General features: G+C 35.0%; 1 protein-coding gene across 2 annotated transcripts; it reads left to right on the plus strand.

The window, feature by feature from the left end:
- The first annotated feature begins 58 nt into the window (after positions 1 to 58).
- On the plus strand, positions 59 to 19,070 carry LOC145694433 (uncharacterized). 2 transcript variants are annotated; one of them, XM_081770641.1, is made up of 2 exons: positions 59 to 623; positions 15,111 to 19,070. In XM_081770641.1, the coding sequence occupies exons 1-2, from the start codon at positions 265 to 267 to the stop codon at positions 16,510 to 16,512; spliced, it is 1,761 nt and encodes a 586-aa protein (XP_081626767.1). In that variant the 5' UTR covers positions 59 to 264; the 3' UTR covers positions 16,513 to 19,070. The 2 variants fall into 2 exon arrangements, with proteins under 2 accessions (XP_081626767.1, XP_081626768.1); XM_081770642.1 differs by having other exon boundaries at positions 15,137 to 15,268.
- The last annotated feature ends 2,346 nt before the right edge of the window (positions 19,071 to 21,416 follow it).

Consider the following 21,416-nt stretch of genomic DNA (forward strand, 5'->3'; position numbering starts at 1 on the left):
ATTTTGTGTGAGGAAAGGGAAATTTTGTAAGGGAAACTTACCAACACTGATAGGCTTTTGGAAGCAAACAACGAAGTTCTTCAAACGTTTTGATTAAAAAGAGTAATTATTCTGTAATTTTTAAAGATCTGATTGCATGTTTGATTGCAAGTATAAAATTGCTTCTATGAACGTTCTTGTAAGTCATTTCATTAACACTGACAGCATAAAATAATATGGAAGTATCAAGCACAGTTGCGATTTCGTATTAAATTTGTAGCCATAATGGCTGGTGAAGCGTCTGTTAAGGTGGAATTTTTGTGCAAAGAAGAAATTGATTATGGTTTTCCTCAGGAAGATCCACTCGAAGGGAAAGGATGGACGTACGAAATAACTGATAGCAAAGAACTAATATTATCTACAACCGAAGGAGAGCAAACAAGAGAGAAAGATGTTGCTGTGTATTCTTCGGATGTTAAATTAAACCTTGATACGGTGAAATCTGAATTTGGAGTAAAAGATCCTGCCTTTGAAAATAATATAGAAACACTAAGAAAAGTAGAGGTTGAAGATACTTGCGCTTCTTACTGTGATGACTATAAGCAATTAACGACAAGTAGTTCAAATTCAGTTTGGCCAAAAAGGTAATGTTAAATTCTATACACACTAAGTGGTTCAGATTGATTATACAGTTACATGGGTTCGACATTTTATAGTTGTAAGCAATACTTTTCGAGAAATAAATACGGGAAATAGGCCTACGTCGAACGTAAATTAATAATCAACAGTTTGGAAGTGGCGCGGTCCACATAGACTATTTGTACCCGGAAACACAATTGGGTGCACCCATCTTAATGAAGGAATGATTACCTAATTATTGAATACACATTTCAAGACAATTCTTGTAGATATTGTTGATATGGGTACTTTGCGATAGTGTTCCATATATAGAGGCTTGTTTAAGAGAAAACTTCCGTGGCTGAATGGGATCTGAAAATTTCCGACATTCAAACGTGATATTTTTTATACCGGACCAAACGTATAGATGTTTGTAGCTTTATCCCCAAATTATCTCGAATACGCCAGTTTTCCGAAGATCTTCCATGGGCATTAATAAAACATAAGATATAAGTCTAACTAATAATAGGTGGATATTTAATGAAAAATGTTTACATAAATTCATGGGAAGGTTCTAGATTACTGGTCCCCCATATAGGTTAGTAGGTGGGTTTGTTTCTTTCTGTACTAAAGTATATATATTTAATTTACACAGTATTGCCGAGCGAGCGTTAGCAAGTAAAGGCGGGTTAGAGCCCTGCAGGGCACGTTGTTTTCTGTCTTTGTTACTACTGAATGGGAAGGGGGACCAGTAATCTAGAATCAGTTGCCTAAATTCATTGCTTATTTTACTTGATTTTCTGAAAGTCGGCTGTTTTTATTTTCAACAATGATTTTTGGGAGACGGAGTTGCATTCATGCATATACTTTCACATTATAGCACTCCAGTGCACATACACAGTAAGAATTATTATGTAAAAGTCACGAATCAAATTGTGGTAGTTTGCATGTTGGCCGGAGAGGTAGCGAAGTGTTGCGTCGTTAGGAAACAGGCGCGTTACCAAAGGTCAATTTACATGTGAAAAAAGGATAGGACGAAACAATGTATATGGCATAAAGTGTATTATTCTTCATGCTGAATTGTGTATTTGTACGCTAGTAAAGATGTTATATGAAACATTCCAATAAGATACCACTGCTTACATATTTGTGTTCCAATATAGTACGTTACTAACGAAAATTTTGCAATTATGTTGATACCTTTAGTCTCGGACATTTCTCTAGTAACGCAACATTTACTTTTTTACTTCAATTCACTTACAATGATTACTATCTACTTTGTTTGTGAATCAGCGCATAACAGGTTCGATCTTGATTAATTTATTTTTATGAAGGTAGGCATCTTACAAGTAAAAACACAACATATTTACGATATCTATGTACTAGTCTATTAAAATATTATTTCGAATTGAGTCAAGATTTTACTTTGACTCGGGCAGTGACTTCAATCGGTTCTTATGGGTTCAGTCACTTCCTGGAACTGTTTCTGCCTTAGTCAGTTGTTGGAACTGTTTGTGTCTTTAATGCTTTCACGTGGTATATAGTCCACTTTTCGGACGAAAATTCATTAACCATTTAAGGACCGGACATGTATCCACCGGTGCGAATTCTTCAAAATTTCCAATTTCTGTCCTTTTTTCACCCCTAGTTAAATTTCTGTTTTGATTTGTCGCGTACTACATGCCAAGATTTTCTAACGAGATTGTCCATTTTGAGAATAATGGTACCTGGCGTTTGCAGAATTCACGTCTTAGTTTTACTTTCACAATACTTTCTCTAATTATTTTATTAATTAATTACATTAATGAATTTCATACAGACTACGTTTCTATGACTTCATTACACAAACACACGCATATATATACATATACAAAATACGAATTGCGTATCTTCCCTACACATTACATATATATATATATATATATATATATATATATATATACAAATACTTAGAAGTAGAACAAGACATTGTTTTTACACAGGTCAAATTCAAATGTGTCTAACATTTCTTTTCTTGTTACATTTGTGGTAGATATTAGGCTAAATACATGTTGGAGGGCTCGATGTTTTTACGTATGAGTACACTTGCGTACCTACAAGCTTTTATTTTAGATATATATTTACTATTCTTGCTATTGACTTACTCTTAGTATATGTACATGTATTTATTAGTGTTTTTTGTAAACTGTATCTATCTAGTCCTTTTTAGGAAATTGAAAAACGTATATTCGGAAAAAAATGTTTTTTCAGTTCGATGCTAGTCATGAGTTTTGCTGAGCATAACTAACACTCTTTATTCAAGTCTTTGAAAAGATGTTTACAACCCATGGTACTATGTAACCTCTTTTGACACAGAAAACACATTTTTTTTTGTATTAGATTTGCGCACTACTCAGCGTTTTCGTGATGCATCTACAATGTAATGGGTATCAGATTTTCGAGCTTCGATAGTGATATGCGATCTTGGACCTGGCCTAATTGTTTTCATGTTTCCAATGCGAAGAAGACACATGGTAACTTCCGTCAAAAACTGTAGATGCGTGAATTCGTTGTTTGTGTAGAATTCGCAATGCAATTTCCAAGAAGTAACAACGGCTAAATTGAACGCATTGTTGAAAATATTCCACCACCATTCCTTGGATCTGAGTTTGGGTCTGTACGTTGCGAGAAGACGATCCAGAACGTCAACTCCTCCCATTCTTTCATTGTACTTTTGAATAACGAATGGTCGACTAATTGGAACCTTTTTCTTATGTACACGAGAGTATCTCCTCACTGATCCTAGTGGCAAGTGTGTAAAACAGTTTGATCCAACAGTTACAACCGCACTGTGATTCCACCTTACAAACCACACATTACCATCACTTTTGACGGCAAACTTTCCTCTTTCGTCCTTAGCAAGTTTTTCTGTGGAGTCAGAGGACACTGTTGAAGACGATTATCTTTTACTGTCCTTGTTGCTCGATTGCCTTTTCCTCCTAATTCTAAAGGAACATCAAAAGACATGAAGAAATTATAGAAAAAGTTTTCGTGCTGGTCATTATTTTTTATGATTGATGTGAGACTACGAATAACTCGTTGCTAATAGGATATTCTTATTAACGTTATCAGTCCTATTGTCTTTTGCACCATAGAGATCCATTGCGTATAGATAACCAATAGAAGAACATAAAAACCTTATTTGGTTACCAAAACGGATTGGTTTTCCTCTAATAAACATTTTGCAGGTGTGATGCCCATAGTACGGAACCATGTTTTCAGCAATGCTCAGAGATTGGTGAAAGATAGCAAACTGCTGCAAGTTCTGTAGTTCATCGCATATAGGTCTTATTTTCCCAAATTTGCCACCTCTTGGTAAGTTAGAATTGTCAACAATATGGAAATATTTCTTTGTTCGAAACGGGCTCTTTGCATTACGGATGACACAATCGGTTATAGGTCGTCTGCTGTACTCCAGTAGGACCCCTCAGAAGGAGAACATGATACCCACTGAGAAGTAATAAACCAAAAAATTGTAGTGATTGTTCATATGATATTTTTATGTGTGGAGCTCACTTCTGCTGTGCGTACAAATTAGACATTTGAACAAGGTGCTCGATGTATGATGAAGGCAAGATCTTGAAGAAAATATCTATCAGAGAACTAACATCAAGCTGAGGATGAGAAACCACAAGTTTTTCTGCTAAACAGGAAATGGGATTGAGGCTATTTTTCGCAACATTTTTCCACTTAGGCACACACTCTTTCCCTTTATTTTTAGATCATTAAGTTGATGGTATATTTTGGAGCTCATTTGCGTTAGATGTCATTATTCAATGCCACTATCAACTCACCACGTACGTCGTTATTCATAACAGGAACTAATTTTGTCTTCATTTATGTGTTCCTCGTCTGATATGTCATCTGTTTCATCTGGAGGGAGAATGGAAACATCCGTTTCCTCATTATCAAAAACACAAAGTGTCTAACGTGTCTACTATTTCATCCAGCGTAAGAAATTTCCTTGCCATTTTGCGATTTTAGACAACATATATTCAAACTAACTCGCTACGTACCGATGTTACCAAATGGGAACATTAAAGTATTTCAGTTGCACAATAAAAAACGATGGTCTCAGACGCACGTTCACTCACACTACAAAAAAGTACTCACATTGAACTCTCAACTGGCTACAAACATTCTTACCAACTTCTATATTACGTCGTAAGTACGCAGTATTGCAACCTGTTGTAAAAAGCACGAAAACTTCAATTGTAAAAAAAATCGAAAGAAACTATTTAATATACTTTGTTGTGAAATTAAGGCAAGTAAAATAATTAACAGTTGATTCGTTTATAATACCACTCAATGTCGGGCAGAAATATAGAAAATATACACCGCTAGAGCACTGAAAATTTCCTGTTTCCAAAAGGGAACAATGGTACCTAAACGGTTAACAAAAAAGTTAATTACGTATGTTACGAATTAACTGAGCGTTTGAAGGGAGTTAGAAGCTACGCAGCTGTAAAATCATCCCACGTTTACCACCATGATAATACCGCACGGCGTTACGTCACGATCTTGTGGAGCGAATGGAATGTAATTTCAAATCTGCTCCGGGAACCAGGTCAGAGAAATCGGTTGCACTGTCTGAGTCAAATTAAAACTTGCCCGAATTTGTTATATATTGTTTACAATTCTGTGAATTTTACAGTTAATCTGTAAAAAGTGAATGCTTGCGTGTTAATTCCTCTGGTATAGAAATTCACAGAGTAGAGTTTGAAAATTTTAAAGTAGTTATATCTAAAACATCATAATTTGGAAGAAATCGTAGCCTTTATATAAATGTTTGGTTTTAAACTTTAACTGGAGAGAAGGAAACATCAAAGTAATGTTGGTTCAAAATTTGCACACACTCCTATTTTATATATATATATATATATATATATATATATATATATATATATATATATATATATATATATATATATATATATATATAAAACTAATCAATCACATGTGGGACATGGAACTCGGTTCGTAGTCTGATTTCAATCACTGTATTGAAATACACATGTAAATTACGAATCAGGAGAAGAGTACTTTCAAGTTGAGAGACACCCTTGGGTTTGGAATGGGGGGAGATATGGAAATAATCGAAAAGGGCAGCTGTCCGTGTCGAGTCCATTGTTTCGGAGGTCACTAAACTAATCGGTGATAGATTCAGTAACACTAAGCCCAAAGTAAGTCAAGAACAATCTCAATTTGCAGATCGATATTTATTTTGTTCATTTATAATAATAATAAATATAATATTTATTATTGTTATTATTAATAGTGAATTGTAATTTTACCGAATCAGACACGGATAACGCAAAAATTTTACTCCCCTGTATTTATTTTCGTCAGTTGTTATAAAAAATTTTTCATGCAACTGCTGGTGTTTCAACTGGGGATTATGGAACAGAACTTAATGTCGTTCACAATAACCAACTGCAATAAAAATTATTTATTTTAAATTGGTTTTTGCAATAAAGCACACAAGAAATGTAATTGTAAATTTATATTGATAATCGTACTCGTTGAGTAATTAAGGAAAACACAGCATGCGGTTTATTTACTGATATGAAGAACAAATTTCAGAAATACTCTCGCTCTTTAATATTGAGAATGTCGCCAATGATCCGTAATGTTTTGAAACTTGTTTCAAGGAGAAAAGCTAGGAAATAGTTCGTGACATATCTAGGTCGATATTTACACTCCTATAGATTCTAGAAAAGATGTTAGCCCATTTCATTGGTCTAACAAAATTGACGTGATTTCAAATTGTACCCTATATTAAAAGAGAATATCCGCCATTAGTTGTTCAGAATTCTAGACGTGTATATAGTAGAACTATTGGTAATTTTTTCATGCGTAATACCTATGCATTCTTACACTTTTCCAAATTCTAAAAAAAAAAAAAAAGATCAATTTATTTCATTCTTGAAGTGTCAATTTGAGTATTTAAAATGAAACACTTCCATGATAGTTTGTCATATTGGCGTAAATAACAGGTCAAAATTTAGAAGAAATGGAAAATAGAAAAAAGGAAAGATTTTCGTTGCTGTTACCTAATGACATTTTTACAGTAGATTGGTTAAAATTATAGGAAATCTTTTGTTTTTTTTTTCACCCAGGTAATAGGTATAAGAAAATTTCTAATTATCTTTTGCGCTTAGAAGCAGAAAAGCTACCGTTACAAATTCGAAGTTCGATAAGACTTCAAATAGAATGATTGGTAACTTTTTCGTAACGTTTTCTGGACTTGTAGTTTTTAATCGGAACCATTCTACTTAAAAGTGCGAAATGTATAATTTTTTATCTTGTAATTTTTATGAGATAAGTGTAGTAAATTTCCAGCTTTACCTTTCCGTAATTGAGAAAAATATAAGAATGTACTTAGTTACAAGTTACAAAGAGAGTTTAGTTCGTTCTATATCAAACACATACGGGATTAGAATATCTTGTTTGCACCTTATTGGAACCCAACGTCGAAGTACATATTTGACATCATGCTAACTCTACTGGCAAGCTATGAGAAAATCCTGGATCGTTGTATATAATCTTGTTGGACGGTTGAGCATCTAAAGTGCTGCTTTTCGTCTTGTGTAACTACGGATGGTTCAAATTGAGATCCTTACATTTTTTTCGGTGAGTGACGTAAATTAACATCATTTTTGGGAATTTAAGAAACGTAAAAGATCCCTAGTACAGGCCACGAAAAATTTCCCGACTGCTCTATTTCAAGTATATTTTGAGCTTCAACCATCTACAATATTTCATTTTTCTTTTGCTTCTAACTCAAGAAAATGGAACCTGAGGCCAGGTATGACTTACTAGATGAGCAAAATGAATTATGTGTTGTTTTTTTTTCTAAATTTTGGGCGTGAGAATGACCCTAGATACAAAACAATCATTTTCTTATCTGTTTCGTTTCAAAAGTCTTTTCACATTATGCGGATTATTCTCTCTGTAGCTTTTAATCGTATGTACTTTCTGCCATATTTTACTTTTATTATAGGAGTGAAATAAATATTTTTGTGATCCCTTCACAGTGAATCAATCACACTCTGCATTTTATAGAAATGTTTCTTGTATGCTTTAGTAGAAAATATATTGTAAAATCAAGGATTTTTTTTTCGTTTCTTAAAATTTTTTCGAATCTGAAATTTGAAAATTGTTTCTTCTGGTTTCGAATCTCATATAATTCCACCTCTAATTTCTGAACTGTGCCTCTGCCTCTGCTATAATTCCACAATCTCTTTCATTTCTAATCATCACTGTCTCCTTTAGTCTAGCCGGCGGAAACGTAGAACATAAAACTTAAAGAATTTTAAAATGGGAAGTTGATCACATTTACAATTACGTCCAATTTCAGAACTGATTTTCTTACAGCAAAAGCGCTAAAAGATATTAACTTGCAGTTTCTTGCAATCGATTTGACATTTAAAAAACATGTCCAATTCCTCCGTTGAGATTCTATTCAAACAAGAAGTGATTAGAAATAACGATGTGTGGTTTCAACATTTTCCTTTACACAACAAACACGGTAATAGATAAGGAGAAGTATTTTCTTCAAACGGTTCAACGTGACTATTTACTGCACTATATTAAAAACAGAAGTCTTAGATTTACCATTGCGGTTTGAACACTGATTTCCGTAGATCCAAAACGCTAAAAAAATAGGGATGTGTTTTCCGAGTCGAGTTTGCTGGTCGAAAAACTTTACGTTTTCCCGTTGAAGCTCTATTCAAACCATAAGTGTTTAAAATTACCAGTTTCTAGTTTCAACTTTTATTGACATGAAACAAACATTGTATCTGATAGAGTGCAATTATTTTCTTTAAAATGATTTCAGCCATTTTCAACGTCTCAGAACAAGTTTGCCTAACTATCGACAACGCTGTTCCTAAACAGAAATTGTTTCATGCTTACCATTATTACCAGTTTAACACTTACATCTGTAGAGCAAAATCGATAAAACATATCGATATGAGTTTTAATTCATTTAGTTTGACAAGAATTCTCTACTCTAAGATGAAACCGAAAGAGGTTGAAATTGTGCATTTCTGGTTTCAAAGGTTATAATAGAACCCAAATGATAATAGATGTCGATAAATTATACTTGGAATGGATATAACTTCTGCTTCTTATATAAAACCTTACACCCCGGAGCAGCGTATCGAAACCAGAAGTGGTTGAATTTATTAATACATGTGGTGTCAGATTTTCATCGAGAAAAGCTCGAAAAGATGTAGAGGAAGTTTTTGCGAACTTTTTGCTGTCCCAAGTGTAGCTTTTATCTCACCCCTCCACCCTCTATTCAAATTGGAAATGATTCAAATTAACGATAGTTTTCAACATTTATCTGCATAGAATTAATAGAGTAAAGGAGACTAACGCCTTCTATACATGGAATCCGTGTCCAAGGAACAAACACTATCTTTGGCCCTGTTCTCTATTGCAACCAGTATTTAGAGATGTATTTCCTCCAGTCTGAATATTGAATTCGCTTAGTTTGGAAGTCTTAGTTTGACACTTCAAAACTATATTCACTTGTTTAACTTGTGTATTGGTACTGATATCTCGTGTAATATATGTCATTAGGTTGACTCCTAGTCATAGATGAAAAAATTCGAGTAGTGAAACAGATTTGTGGCAGACGTGCGAATTGTGAAGGAAGATGTAGCTCCTTCACCTTATTTCCTCCAGTGCCACCAGTTATTGTTATTTCAACTAGTGTCCTAAAGTAAAGCAACGATATTTAATTCGTTGTTAAGACAATGATATATGTGTTACCCACCCACATTCTTACTATTTCGACATTTACCTTGTATATTTCACACATTCGCTAACATTCCTATCACTTATTCAATCAATTAAAAGCATTTTACAAACTCGTTTAACTTGATCATTTGTAGTTTTCTTACTGTAAACAAAATATTTCTGAGAGTTTTTTAAAGAGCTTTTTATTTCCTCATTTTCATATGTACGCAATAATTTGTCTGCTTCTATCATTCTGCTAAATATCTTATAAATAAAAGCTAAAATTATTGGGCCTTATGCAGAGTTGTTCTGACGTGTCAATTGAGCCATGCTGAAGAGTTCGACGGCCTCTAGTATGACGGTAATCATACCGTGAGAACGACTCTGCAGCAACTTGCGATAAAGCACCGGACTTACAAGTGTAAGTTCGTGAGTTCGATTCAAATTTGGGTCACACTTTTTTGGTATGCAATGATATATTCGCTAGTACATGTGTAATTATATCTGTAAACTTTCGTCCCGTTCTATGAATTTTATTCATGTGTGTGTTACCAATATTCGCTTGTAAAATTCTAAAGCAAAATACCAGTGATGTGTTATAGAAGAAATTTCCTTTGGATGGATAATAACTTATGTAAGTGATAGTTGATGCAATCATGGAGATAAATGTAGTATTTGTATAGACCTATCACACAGCTACAGTTGTATTTTTAACATATGGCCTCTAAACATTACTTGCAATCGAGTAGAAAGGAGATACTGTCTGTTGACCAGATTCACAAGATATATCAACTGTAAATATTGCACATGCAATTCTACGTTCAAAGAAAGATAATTTACCCAACTATACAGCCTTTAATTGAGCTGAATAAAATTACATTGTGCAATATATTGTATTATATAGATGGTTAATAACATGCAGGAAAGAAGACCTACGAATTTTCAAAACAAAATTTTGAGTAAGTTACTTAACGTTATGTGAACTAAATGAAGGTTCACGTCGCTAAATGTATAGTTGAAATTTTCAAATGAAAGATATCACATATATTTACAAAGTAATGCAATCAAATTTGTCTAAGGTAGTAGATTCACTTTGTTTGCGATAGAAATATGCATGGGAATTGTAATATTCTTCTGAAAGTATAAAATTATGTTGACGGGTTTGTAGGTCAGAAGCGACAAGAGTATGTTATACAACAGGAACCTATGAAAGTGCGTGTTAGGAATCCAGGGTAGCTTGGTTTAATCGTAGATTATATCCAGGAGAATTCTTTTTTCTGACGCCATGAGCCTACGGGACCGCTTAATTACAGGGTGTCTGTGTTTTTTATATTACCGATGTGTACTAAATTTTAAAGATAAAGAGTATATTGCATTTTCTTCACTTTTCACATATGCAGGAAATATTACACAGCAAAAATTACTATCAAAACTTGTAATGGAACTCGGGTCTGTTGGAAATACTTAAATCTTTAGATCTTCATTCAAACTTTCCTGAACGTATGCACAACAAGTTCTTTGCTTGTAGCCAGCGAAACAAACACCTGATAGCGAGGGTGGCACTTTTAGAACAGTATGTCCAAAAAACCAATGGTTAACTTCAACTTTGGTTATTGTACCAGGGTATGGTTGTTGTACCCTGGCTCAGGATCGTTGCATTTTCCCAATCTTACTTTTGGCTGGATTGAAATATTGACCAGTTTCAAGACAAATTTCTACAAAGAAAAAAAAAACTTTAACTAAGGAAATATAAGTGTAATGTGTACTTTCTTCGGAATCCGTTGGTGAAGCCTCGAAATAAGATATGTTTTAAATTTTTATTTTAAATGTGTACTTCTTTTCTAGTTTCGGCCTTTTACATATTTATATATGTTAAGTGTTCATCACAACATTAAGATTATTGTATCATAATTTTCAATCCCTTTATCGTGTGTTTAAAAAGGTTATACCATGTATGAACCCTTAAAAATAAGTAGAAGTACTGCAGAAAAAATTTACACAAATTGTTCTTCGGTGAACATTTTTGTGTATTAACTCGCGAACAAAACCGGCAATTTGAACTAGATTTACTCAGGAAGAAATTGTGATTCTGTGACAGATTTTGCCAGTTCATATAAATAAACGGGAAATTGCGTTATTTAGATGAAAAATAATGAAAATACTTTGTTTGCCTGATTTTTTTTTTAATTTTGTGCTACGAGACCTGTAGTTGAAGATGTTTCACATGTTATAATACCGAAACTACTCTATATGTTGTGTTTAAGGTGTATGGGTTCACGGCTGAATTATTTTTCATTATATTCCAACGGAAATGTAGATATCCTAATTTTTTTATACATGCTGGCAAAGCTGCGATCACTAAACTCCATCAGATGATGTGTAATGGATATCTGTGAAATACATTCTATTAGGAGGGCAGATCGGAAAGTAACGCGCAATAAAACAAAGCACTAATAAAGTCAAGTATTTGATCCACTTTTCTACAGTCACCAACTTTCTCTATACGTTAATATCACCGTGACACCAGTTTCAAGATGCCTAGTTCGTGAAACTCGAGTATAGAATGTGCAGACTGCTGTTTTCACTTTCGCATCTGTCTCAAAATATTGGCCAGTGAGGAATTTCTTCATGAGACCAAACTGCTGTGAAAGTGTGAGACCAAAGAGACGTGTGGAATGGCAGTAATGATGAAGTTTGACGTTGTCGGCCTTATTGTAGCGGCGTTTGTCGCACCTGGCGCGCCGCAATATTAACCAAATTTTAATTTACGCTGCAGCATTTACAGTGGTCCCGTGTTTAACAAATTCCCCAATAAAACTACAAACGTCCCAGAACACTCTCACAAGAACTTTTCTCGCAAATTGAATCACGTTTAGTTTTTTTCGTGTTGGGAACCAGTATGTTTCCACTCCATAAAGACCTTGGTCTCGGGCGTCTAATATTATGCCCCAGACATATCACCATTGACGATTGCTTACATATGGCATAACGCGTTGGGTGATCCAAGCATGTCATCATTCGCTGACCTTCTTGGTTATCTTTCAGGTCCTTAAGCACCTAGCGAGCATCAACTTTACGGAATTGCAACGTGTCCCTAGCAAGGTCGTACACTACAGCATATGAAATGTTTAATTTCTGCGATAAGTTTCGCAGGTACACGACGGTCATTAAGGATTACTGGCTGGATGGCGCGGATAATCTGCGGTGTTGAAGGTGTAACGGGTACCCGGAGCGTGCCGGAATGCACAATGAATGGAAACATTGCAACAGTTCATACAATCGTCCCCATATACGGTACGCATGTTACAGTAATTTTCTCTTGGTTTCTGCCCCTTGATTCATTGAAATATAATCATAACTGGCTTCTTTTCACATGTGGAGGACAGTAACAGGATCCCATACTTGTTTCGTTGTACAAGTTTCTGTCGCTAGAGCTACATAGGAAAAGAAGGAAATCTCTTTAGCGCAAATTCCAAACTCTATCGACATCCAATTCCACCATTCCAGCTGGAATACCTGGGGAGAAAAAATTATTGTGGTTTACAATTAGCCCTCGAATTTAAACCATATGGTAATTTTATGTATTACGGAAACTACGGAAGTTTCCCGTTTTCGTTCCTTAAAAACAATAACACTTGCCCACTGGATTTAAGTAAATACCTTAACTACGAGGTCCGACAATAACGTAAGAAGAATTTCTTTTTTAGCTGATGCTGGCGTCCCTGCAAACTTAAACCGCCACTACAAACGGGGTGAGGGAACTTGTGGGAGTTAGTTAATATCAGACGCACATTTTCTTGATTTATGTTCAGTTCATCCGCAATCATTTTCAAGGTTAATCGTCTATCCAGTCGGAGAAGTTCCCTCTCTCTGTGCTCTCTTCCATTCATATAGTTTTGAGTCGCCTACTTCGATGTTCATCTTCGATTTCTGTTCTGCCTTCTGCAAACATTTTGTACCAACAAACATTTTGTACACCCCTGCCATTGATAACAATTTATTTCCAAAGCCTTGCTGAATCTTTCGGTACGTTATTGAGGCAATCTCACCAAGTTTCATACAGAAGGAGATTGCGTTGCACTGGTCAGTATAACGTGCTTCCGTTGTTGTGACGGGGGTCCAACACACGATCGCACCCCTTAACTTCTAACTTCACAATGAAAAATTCTTCGTGCGTGACACATGCTGCCCTATTGGAAAAGGCCCATGGGCACACGCTAGGGGACGGTTTCACACTGGAGCGGTGTCAGCAGAAGATGAAAAAATTTTCTTATTAGTTTATTGTCGGACTTCGTATGTTGTAAATTTCACCTTCGTAACATAATTCACTTGTCAGATACTTTGCTTTTGGCGTACAATTGAAAAGTGTTCTGTTACTCATAGAGCTTTGATTCTAATGATAGTAACGTGAAAATACAATAGAAAGTATAAAAAGGGGAAGACAGAGTGTTCATCTGTGTAAATTATTCTTTCAAGCTATTCATCCGTTTCCTGAAATCATAGCAGACAAGCTGTATCTCAACTGTAATTACTGATAATTATTATGCTGAATGTTTTTCTTCTCAATCTTAAATATAGCATTTTCCCATACACCTTTGCATTTGTTTTGCGTTTATTTTAAACGAAAAGCTTATGTTAAATTTTCCTTCTTTAAAAGAGAGATATATGAGATGATATTTTTGACGTATATTTCTTGATTCTCCTTCTCACTTCCGTAACATGATAAAAACTCAGTTAAAGGTACGTACTCAACATATGAGCTAACTTATTTCAAAAAGTAGAGCTGCCTTTCTTTTATAATTAAATGTACACCAAGCTTCTTTCATTTTCTTAATATTCACGGTGTAGCATTGTCAAAAGTTTTTATTTAAAAAGAGTGCTTATTCACTTAGATGAATATCCATAGACTTAAAGATTGTAATAGGATTAATATTTAATATTTCAGAGCATTCAAATGATTTTAGAAGCACTACTAGAGATTAGTATACTTTTTGGAATGCCATATCTTATTCAAAATTTTAAAAATGGTTATAGTCTTGTTTTCTTTTTTTGTCATAATACGAACAGTTTTTGGTAGCTGTAATTGCAAAAATCTCTCCCAATTACTAAATTTTCTACCACAAAAGTTAATGATATAGTACACAATCACTGTCAGTGAGTGTACCACCATTTTCACCTGTAATAATCAGATGTTCATTCCATGGTGTAACGTATGTATGTTAGTATGTATTTGAGTTAAATCCCGATAACTCATAGATAAATGTAGATTCGATTTGAGATAGTAAAGGAAAGGACATCCTTTGGTTTGGAGAGTTGAAATGATACTGAAAACCCTCAATAGTTCTCTTCTCTTAATATCTACAAGATTTTATGTAATATTATATAGTATTATAGATAAGTTTATCAGGCGAAAAAGCAAAACCTCGTATCTCCAGTTTTTATAAAGTTTAGATTTTGGTTGCACTAACTTTTAAAACCTGGTATCGCATATAAGATAATGTTAAAGCACAACAGTTTTATTGCTCCTGAAATTTTGGTTTTGATTAGTTACGAGGTTTTACACTTTCGCCCTTGTAAAACTTATGATTACCTTGAAAAGTCTCACGTTAGAAATGCAATATTTTTGTTGCTCTATTTTAGATGCAAACTTTTGCATTTCTTTGTTTTTTGTTGTTCCATATAGTGTACCTAGATTTCCACTCTCTAGTTTACTGAATTTGTTATAGGGTCCATACACATACTCTCTCCACAGTTGAAAAATCTCATTCTTGCAAGAAGTTTAACCCAGGAACTACTAGGTCACATGTAGCAAGGCATACGTTAACACATGACAGTGTTAAACATTTTCCTTACCTAAAGTGTGATAAAGTATTTTGTCGAAATTCAATTATGACAAGGAACGCGTTAATACATACCGGTGAACAATCCCACAAGAACCAAGAGTATTTAAAGGGATTAATTGACTCTTCAAATTCGGTTATACGTATGGGCATACATACAGGTTTAAAGAATCTGAAATGCGAAGAGTGTGGTAAGAAATTTATACAGCGCTCAAATTTAACTGCACACATGTCAATACATACTGGTGAAAAATCTCACACATGCAGTGAGTGTGGAAACAGATTTAGTCACCGTTCGGGTTTACTTAGACATATATTAATCCATAAAGGTGAAAAACCTCACACATGCGTAGAGTGTGGTAAGAAATTTAGACAGCAATCAGCTTTAAATGCACACAAGTCAATACATACTGGTGAAAAATCTCACATATGCGAAGAGTGTGGTAAGAAATTTAGACAGCACTCAACTTTAAATACACACATGTTAATACATACTGGTGAAAAATCTCACACATGCAGTGAGTGTGGAAACAGATTTAGTCACCGTTCAAGTTTACTTAGACATATATTAATCCATAAAGGTGAAAAACCTCACACATGCTTAGAGTGTGGTAAGAAATTTAGACAGCGCTCAAATTTAACTGCACACATGTCAATACATACAGGTGAAAAATCCCTCAAATGCCAAGAGTGTGGTAAGAATTTTGGTCAACGTTCATATTTGTCTGAACACATGTTAATACATACAGGTGAAAAACCTCACATATGCGAAGAGTGTGGTAAGAAATTTATACAGCGCTCAAATTTAACTGCACACATGTCAATACATACAGGTGAAAAATCTCTCAAATGCCAAGAGTGTGGTAAGAATTTTGGTCAACGTTCATATTTGTCTAAACACATGTTAATACATACAGGTGAAAAACCTCACATATGCGAAGAGTGTGGTAAGAAATTTAGAAAGCACTCAGCTTTAAATGCACACATGTCTATACATACTGGTGAAAAATCTCACACATGCAGTGAGTGTGGAAACAGATTTAGTCACCGTTCAAGTTTACTTAGACATATATTAATCCATAAAGGTGAAAAATCTCACACATGCAGTGAGTGTGGAAACAGATTTAGTCACCGCTCAAGTTTACTTAGACATATATTAATCCATATAGGTGAAAAACCTCACACATGCGTAGAGTGTGGTAAGAAATTTATACAGCGCTCAAATTTAACTGCACACATGTTATTACATACAGGTAAAAAAACCTCACAAATGCCAGGAGTGTGGTGAGAAATTTATACAGCGCTTAAATTTAACTGCACACAAGTCAGTACATACAGGTGTAAAACCTCAGAAATGCCAGGAGTGTGGTAAGAATTTTGGTAGACGTTCAAATTTAGCTAGACATATGTTAATACATACAGGTAAAAAGCTACACACGTGCTAAGAGTGTGGAAACAAATTTAGCGTTCAAGTTTAGCTACACATTAAACCATACAAGTGAGAAACTTCACATGCCAAGAGTGTGCTAAGGAATTTAGTTGATGTTCATGTTTAGCTGCACACATGTTAATACATGTAGGTATCGGACATTTAACCCACGTTGAGACTTGACTAAACATATCTTAGCACACACTTAAGAACCTTGTACACGACAAGACTGTGTGTGTGATTTGGTTAAACTGCTTTTTTTGTACAAACGTTGATACAAATAGATGAAATTCTCATTCATGCGAAGAGTTTGGAGTTGGTTTTTAGTTCAACGTCTCGTTCGAGAGACTATATGGGCCTTCTTATTAGCGTGTTATCCAAACCACGAGCTGCCGCCGGGAATCCAACCCGGGATTTTTCACACCAAAGTACCTACGGTAACCACTTTGCCATAAAGAAGCTCTCATGCTAAAAAGTATGTGAAAGGATTTGTGCAAAGTTAACGTTGGGCAGAACGCGTTAATTAACACAGAACAAAAGGCTCAGTGTGCGAAAATGGATTTAGTTTAAGTTCAATTTGGCAAATCATATGTTAGCACACACTAATGAGAAAGCTGATGTATCCAAGCAGTGTGGAGAAAAATGTTGGAAAAGAACAAAAAATGAGAAAGATATTAAAACATGAAGTTTATAAAGCTCAAATGCCATGAGTTTATAAAATTTTCTTGCCAATTCAAATTTTCCAAAACACCCACACAACACAGGCACTTCCAAATATGATCAAGGAATTTGGCTGACTGAGGTCGTCTCAATGTAAGAGAAACCAACATCTTACGTAGGTCTTGCGTGAATGAGAAAGTGAGCGTCCATTGATACTTCACCATGAACATATAGTGTACCTTAATAGAACACTAAGAGCATGTCCACTGAACGTTTGTATAGATCTTAATAGTACCCCATGCAACTTCCATTACATGTCCGCTTTTTGGAGAGCAAGTAGGTCAGTGAGGGACATTGCGGACGTAAAATGTTCATTATATATCATGGAGACATCGATGTCTACGTTTACAGACGTTCACTTGTCATCGATGTGAACCTTAATAGAGGTAAATCTTTTGTCGAAAATTTTCCGTCCACTGGAAGATTCATGCGTATATGGAGGGACGTCCACTAGATGTTGGACAATATGTGTGTGTTTGACTGTAGATGTGAACGGATGTCGAATGTCCAAACTAAAGGGAGCTCATAAGGGAAATCATGTCGAAGAAAATAAGGTTTTCTCGTGTCGAACTCATCCATTAAACCTACATTTTATTATAACAATATACAACATGTATTCAGTAGAAGAGGTTGGTTTTGTTTCCTTAGTTCCAAACTAGAAACCTTTTGGTTTTACCGAATTTTTTTCCCTTAAGAGACACCTCTAATTTTGCCTACATCCGACGTCTGTAGCAGTAAAACACAGCTAGTAATACCAGCGTAACTGTGGAAACAAAAATGTCAATCAAAATTTTGAAGTCTACAATAAAGGCTACATAAAAAGTGGATACCAATGGAGCAGCACTTGTAGAAACATTGTAAAATGTACTTCAGCAATCAGATCTTTGATTTTTACACGGTATTATATTTGTATTATATTAACTCTAGAATACGTTCAGTAGCTAAACCACTGTTAAGCATTACTCAACAACATTTTACAAATCTTTCACAAACAAAGAAAAAAGCGTATACGCCCTTGTTTTGGATTTACTCTTCAAGGAATATCTACTACAAAACAAAGCCTTAAACATGGATAATACGTGTAATTCTTCCTCACGTGCAGGCAAAGCGTGATTGTATAATTATGAATGTTTGGATTCGATGTAATTTATAATTGACAGAGGTGACTGTATTTACGTGATTGACTGTACAAAATTTACTTCAATTTTGGTTATTATGTCCACTTGCTTCACAATTTTTGCCCTACAAATGAACCTTACCTTTCTTTGGTCTAAACATTCTATCAAGTCAAAAGTATGGTAAACATTTAAATATCAAAAAGATCCACTAAAGGTTTTTTTTTGTTTTGTAATTTTCAACTGACTGTCTTCACCAACGGAACTAAAATAAAAAATCACTTATTAAGACATCAATAATGTCATTAATCCCTGCACACTCAGTTACACATACACATTCACCAATATAGTTATAATTGAAATTAAACAGGTAATTGGCATGAATAAGAAGACACAACACACACAGCATACATATGCCTTAATACGTCCAGCGAAGATTCAATGTACTTATAGAGTGCTTTAATCATGGGGTTGGGACACCCAAGAATGTGCCCTCTTACGACGCGCTAGTTTTCATTTACCGGCTACATCATTTTCTAGAGAGATTAAGTAGTTTGCCAAACAATCATACATGAAAAATTAAAGCATTTATTTGTTCTGTTAGATATTAATCAGATACTTTCCTCTGTATTTTTTAACTTTAAAAATTGAATATTTTATTTTGAGTGCGCTGTGTATAGTGCGAATTCTTCCTACATTTCCATGCCCAAACCTACTGCTGGACTCCATATTTGCGGAAGAAAAGTAAATTATTACGGAAAGATTTTGTAATTTTGAGATAAAAATAACCCAGCAGGCTATCTATTTCGGTGATCCTGTAAGAGTAATTCCATGGGAGTATATTTTTGTGTAAATTCTGACTCAACCTGAAATCAAATTTAGAACACTGTTGCTATTAAAATAACCATAATTTTAACGGTTATTAACGAAACGCATGTTAACAGATCGTCAAGAAGGTTAACATTAAGCTTTCTCACTCTCACACCCGACACGCTATATGAATATGTATATGTATCAAAGAGAGAGACAAAACACTTATCCATGCTCACCTTTTAACAAGATCCATGCTATGCGCTTGTACGTATATGTACCTCTTAGTTGTTCCGATCTGTTATGGATTTAGCAATGGGTGCGTTGCGACGTTGTCATCCAAATAAGTGTGTTTAGGTCCGTGGATGTAACCTGGACACTGCGGTAGCATGTGGATATTAAGACCATTTTGTGGGAAAAGGAAATATTTAGCAAATATGTATCCTGAATTAAGCATACTACTTTTACGGGTGCTTAATTTGAAAAGTATTTTCAAAGAAAGCTGTGTCGTCAAAGTAAGATTCTTGGGATGTTTCTCAAGGGTAGAACGAGTCCTGGGACCGGACGACACCCGTCTGATTTTAAAAGAAATAAAAATGTGAATTTTAGCTTTTTTGGAGAGAGAGATTGTAGGTAGGTGAGAGGTAAGGAAGAGAAAGAAAGAAATCTGACGTCACAGTACCTGTAGCTTCATCTTCTCTGCTGGGCTTCCTCCTGTTGTTCGTCTGGTGTTCAATATGTCGAAAACCGAATTATAAACTGTTTGGTTTGTTTTCCAAATTACTCCCGAAGTGCCCGATTGTCTGCCGTGCACTCCCCGGACCGACTCCGATAACTTCGCGACTAAAGACCTCGATAACCAACTCCAATGTCTCCAAGCGACTCCAAAGGTTCCGTGTGACTTCGAAGGCTCCGTGTGACTCCCTATTTCCGGGATGGAGGGAGTATTTAAAGACAAAGATCTTCTGGTAATCCTGCTGACTCCAGACACGTGTAGATGAGATGTTTTCGTCCCAACAGGTACTCATGACGTCAGAGATGGACAGATAGTTCGGAAAGTAGCTCTCTCAGCTTTATTACATAAAATACACATTGACATAATACATTATATAACATAAACAAACACTTCCACGATTTAGCCACGAAAACACAAAATTACGGAAGAGAAACGTAGACTAAATTCTCAGACATACATGAATTTCATAAACTAAGACATCCGAATAACTAGCGTTCTTCGACACATAAGAGATAGCTTTATGTTATTAGGAAGAAAAGAAAAATATAAGAAAAATCTCACAACACCGAAGATAAGTCTTAAAGAATAAATGATTTTGTGCGAGATCAACGAAAGTCAATAAATATTAGTCTCTTCACACTCCCACCGCTAAACTTAGACATGCGGTTTTAAAGAAAACACGCATCGTCGTAACCATTATTTTGATAATTGACTGTATATATTGTTTTGATTAACATCACTATACGAAAAATAAAATACATGAAGTGCACTGTAGCAACAAACAAAAACAAGAAAAAAAAGGAGACTGAATATCTGTTCTTCAGTATCTCATTAAAAAAATAAATAAATCACACGCAAAAGAAAACGAAGATAATCAATAAATCATTCACCAAACACTGCACATAAACACATAAAGCACTGAATAACATTCTATGTTTCCAATGTAGCTAATGACACTTGATGTCAACAAAAACATATGGAAAAGCACGTGTAGATGTTGAGTGAACTTGAATAACACCTTGGTTAGCAGAATTGAGCATCTTCACTGGGTCAGTGTTCTGAAAATAACGCAATGCTGGGAATGTACGTGGCCTTGTAGTTTGAGAAGAATCACTGGCAAGGTGGCCACAAGTTGGCAGCACTAATCAAACTTCTTGACATCCATTGTCTGAGAGGGAGGGGGGAAAAGATGACGCTAGCAGCCATCTTGACGGAAAGACCATCTTCTTAGAATGGAGGAACAATGATATTTTTTCGTTTATTTTCGTATATTTCGTGTTTGTATTTTGTTATTGATGAAGAGAGAAATAGAAAGTTGTCCAAGGGGCGTATAGGTGACGTCTTGGCTGATGAATCAGGTGAGAAATCTGAAGATTATAGTT

This window comes from Thermobia domestica, chromosome 9 (genome assembly GCF_964235325.1).
Source record: "Thermobia domestica chromosome 9, izTheDome1.hap1.1, whole genome shotgun sequence".
NCBI classification, from domain to species: domain Eukaryota; kingdom Metazoa; phylum Arthropoda; class Insecta; order Zygentoma; family Lepismatidae; genus Thermobia; species Thermobia domestica.

What these genes read in the sequence shown, in the direction of transcription:
- LOC145694433 (XM_081770641.1), top strand. Translation starts at nt 265, where the DNA reads ATGGCTGGTGAAGCGTCTGTTAAGGTGGAATTTTTGTGCAAAGAAGAA. An exon ending in AATTCAGTTTGGCCAAAAAG is followed by an intron (nt 624 to 15,110) that starts GTAATGTTAAAT and finishes AATTTGTTATAG; the next exon opens with GGTCCATACACATACTCTCT.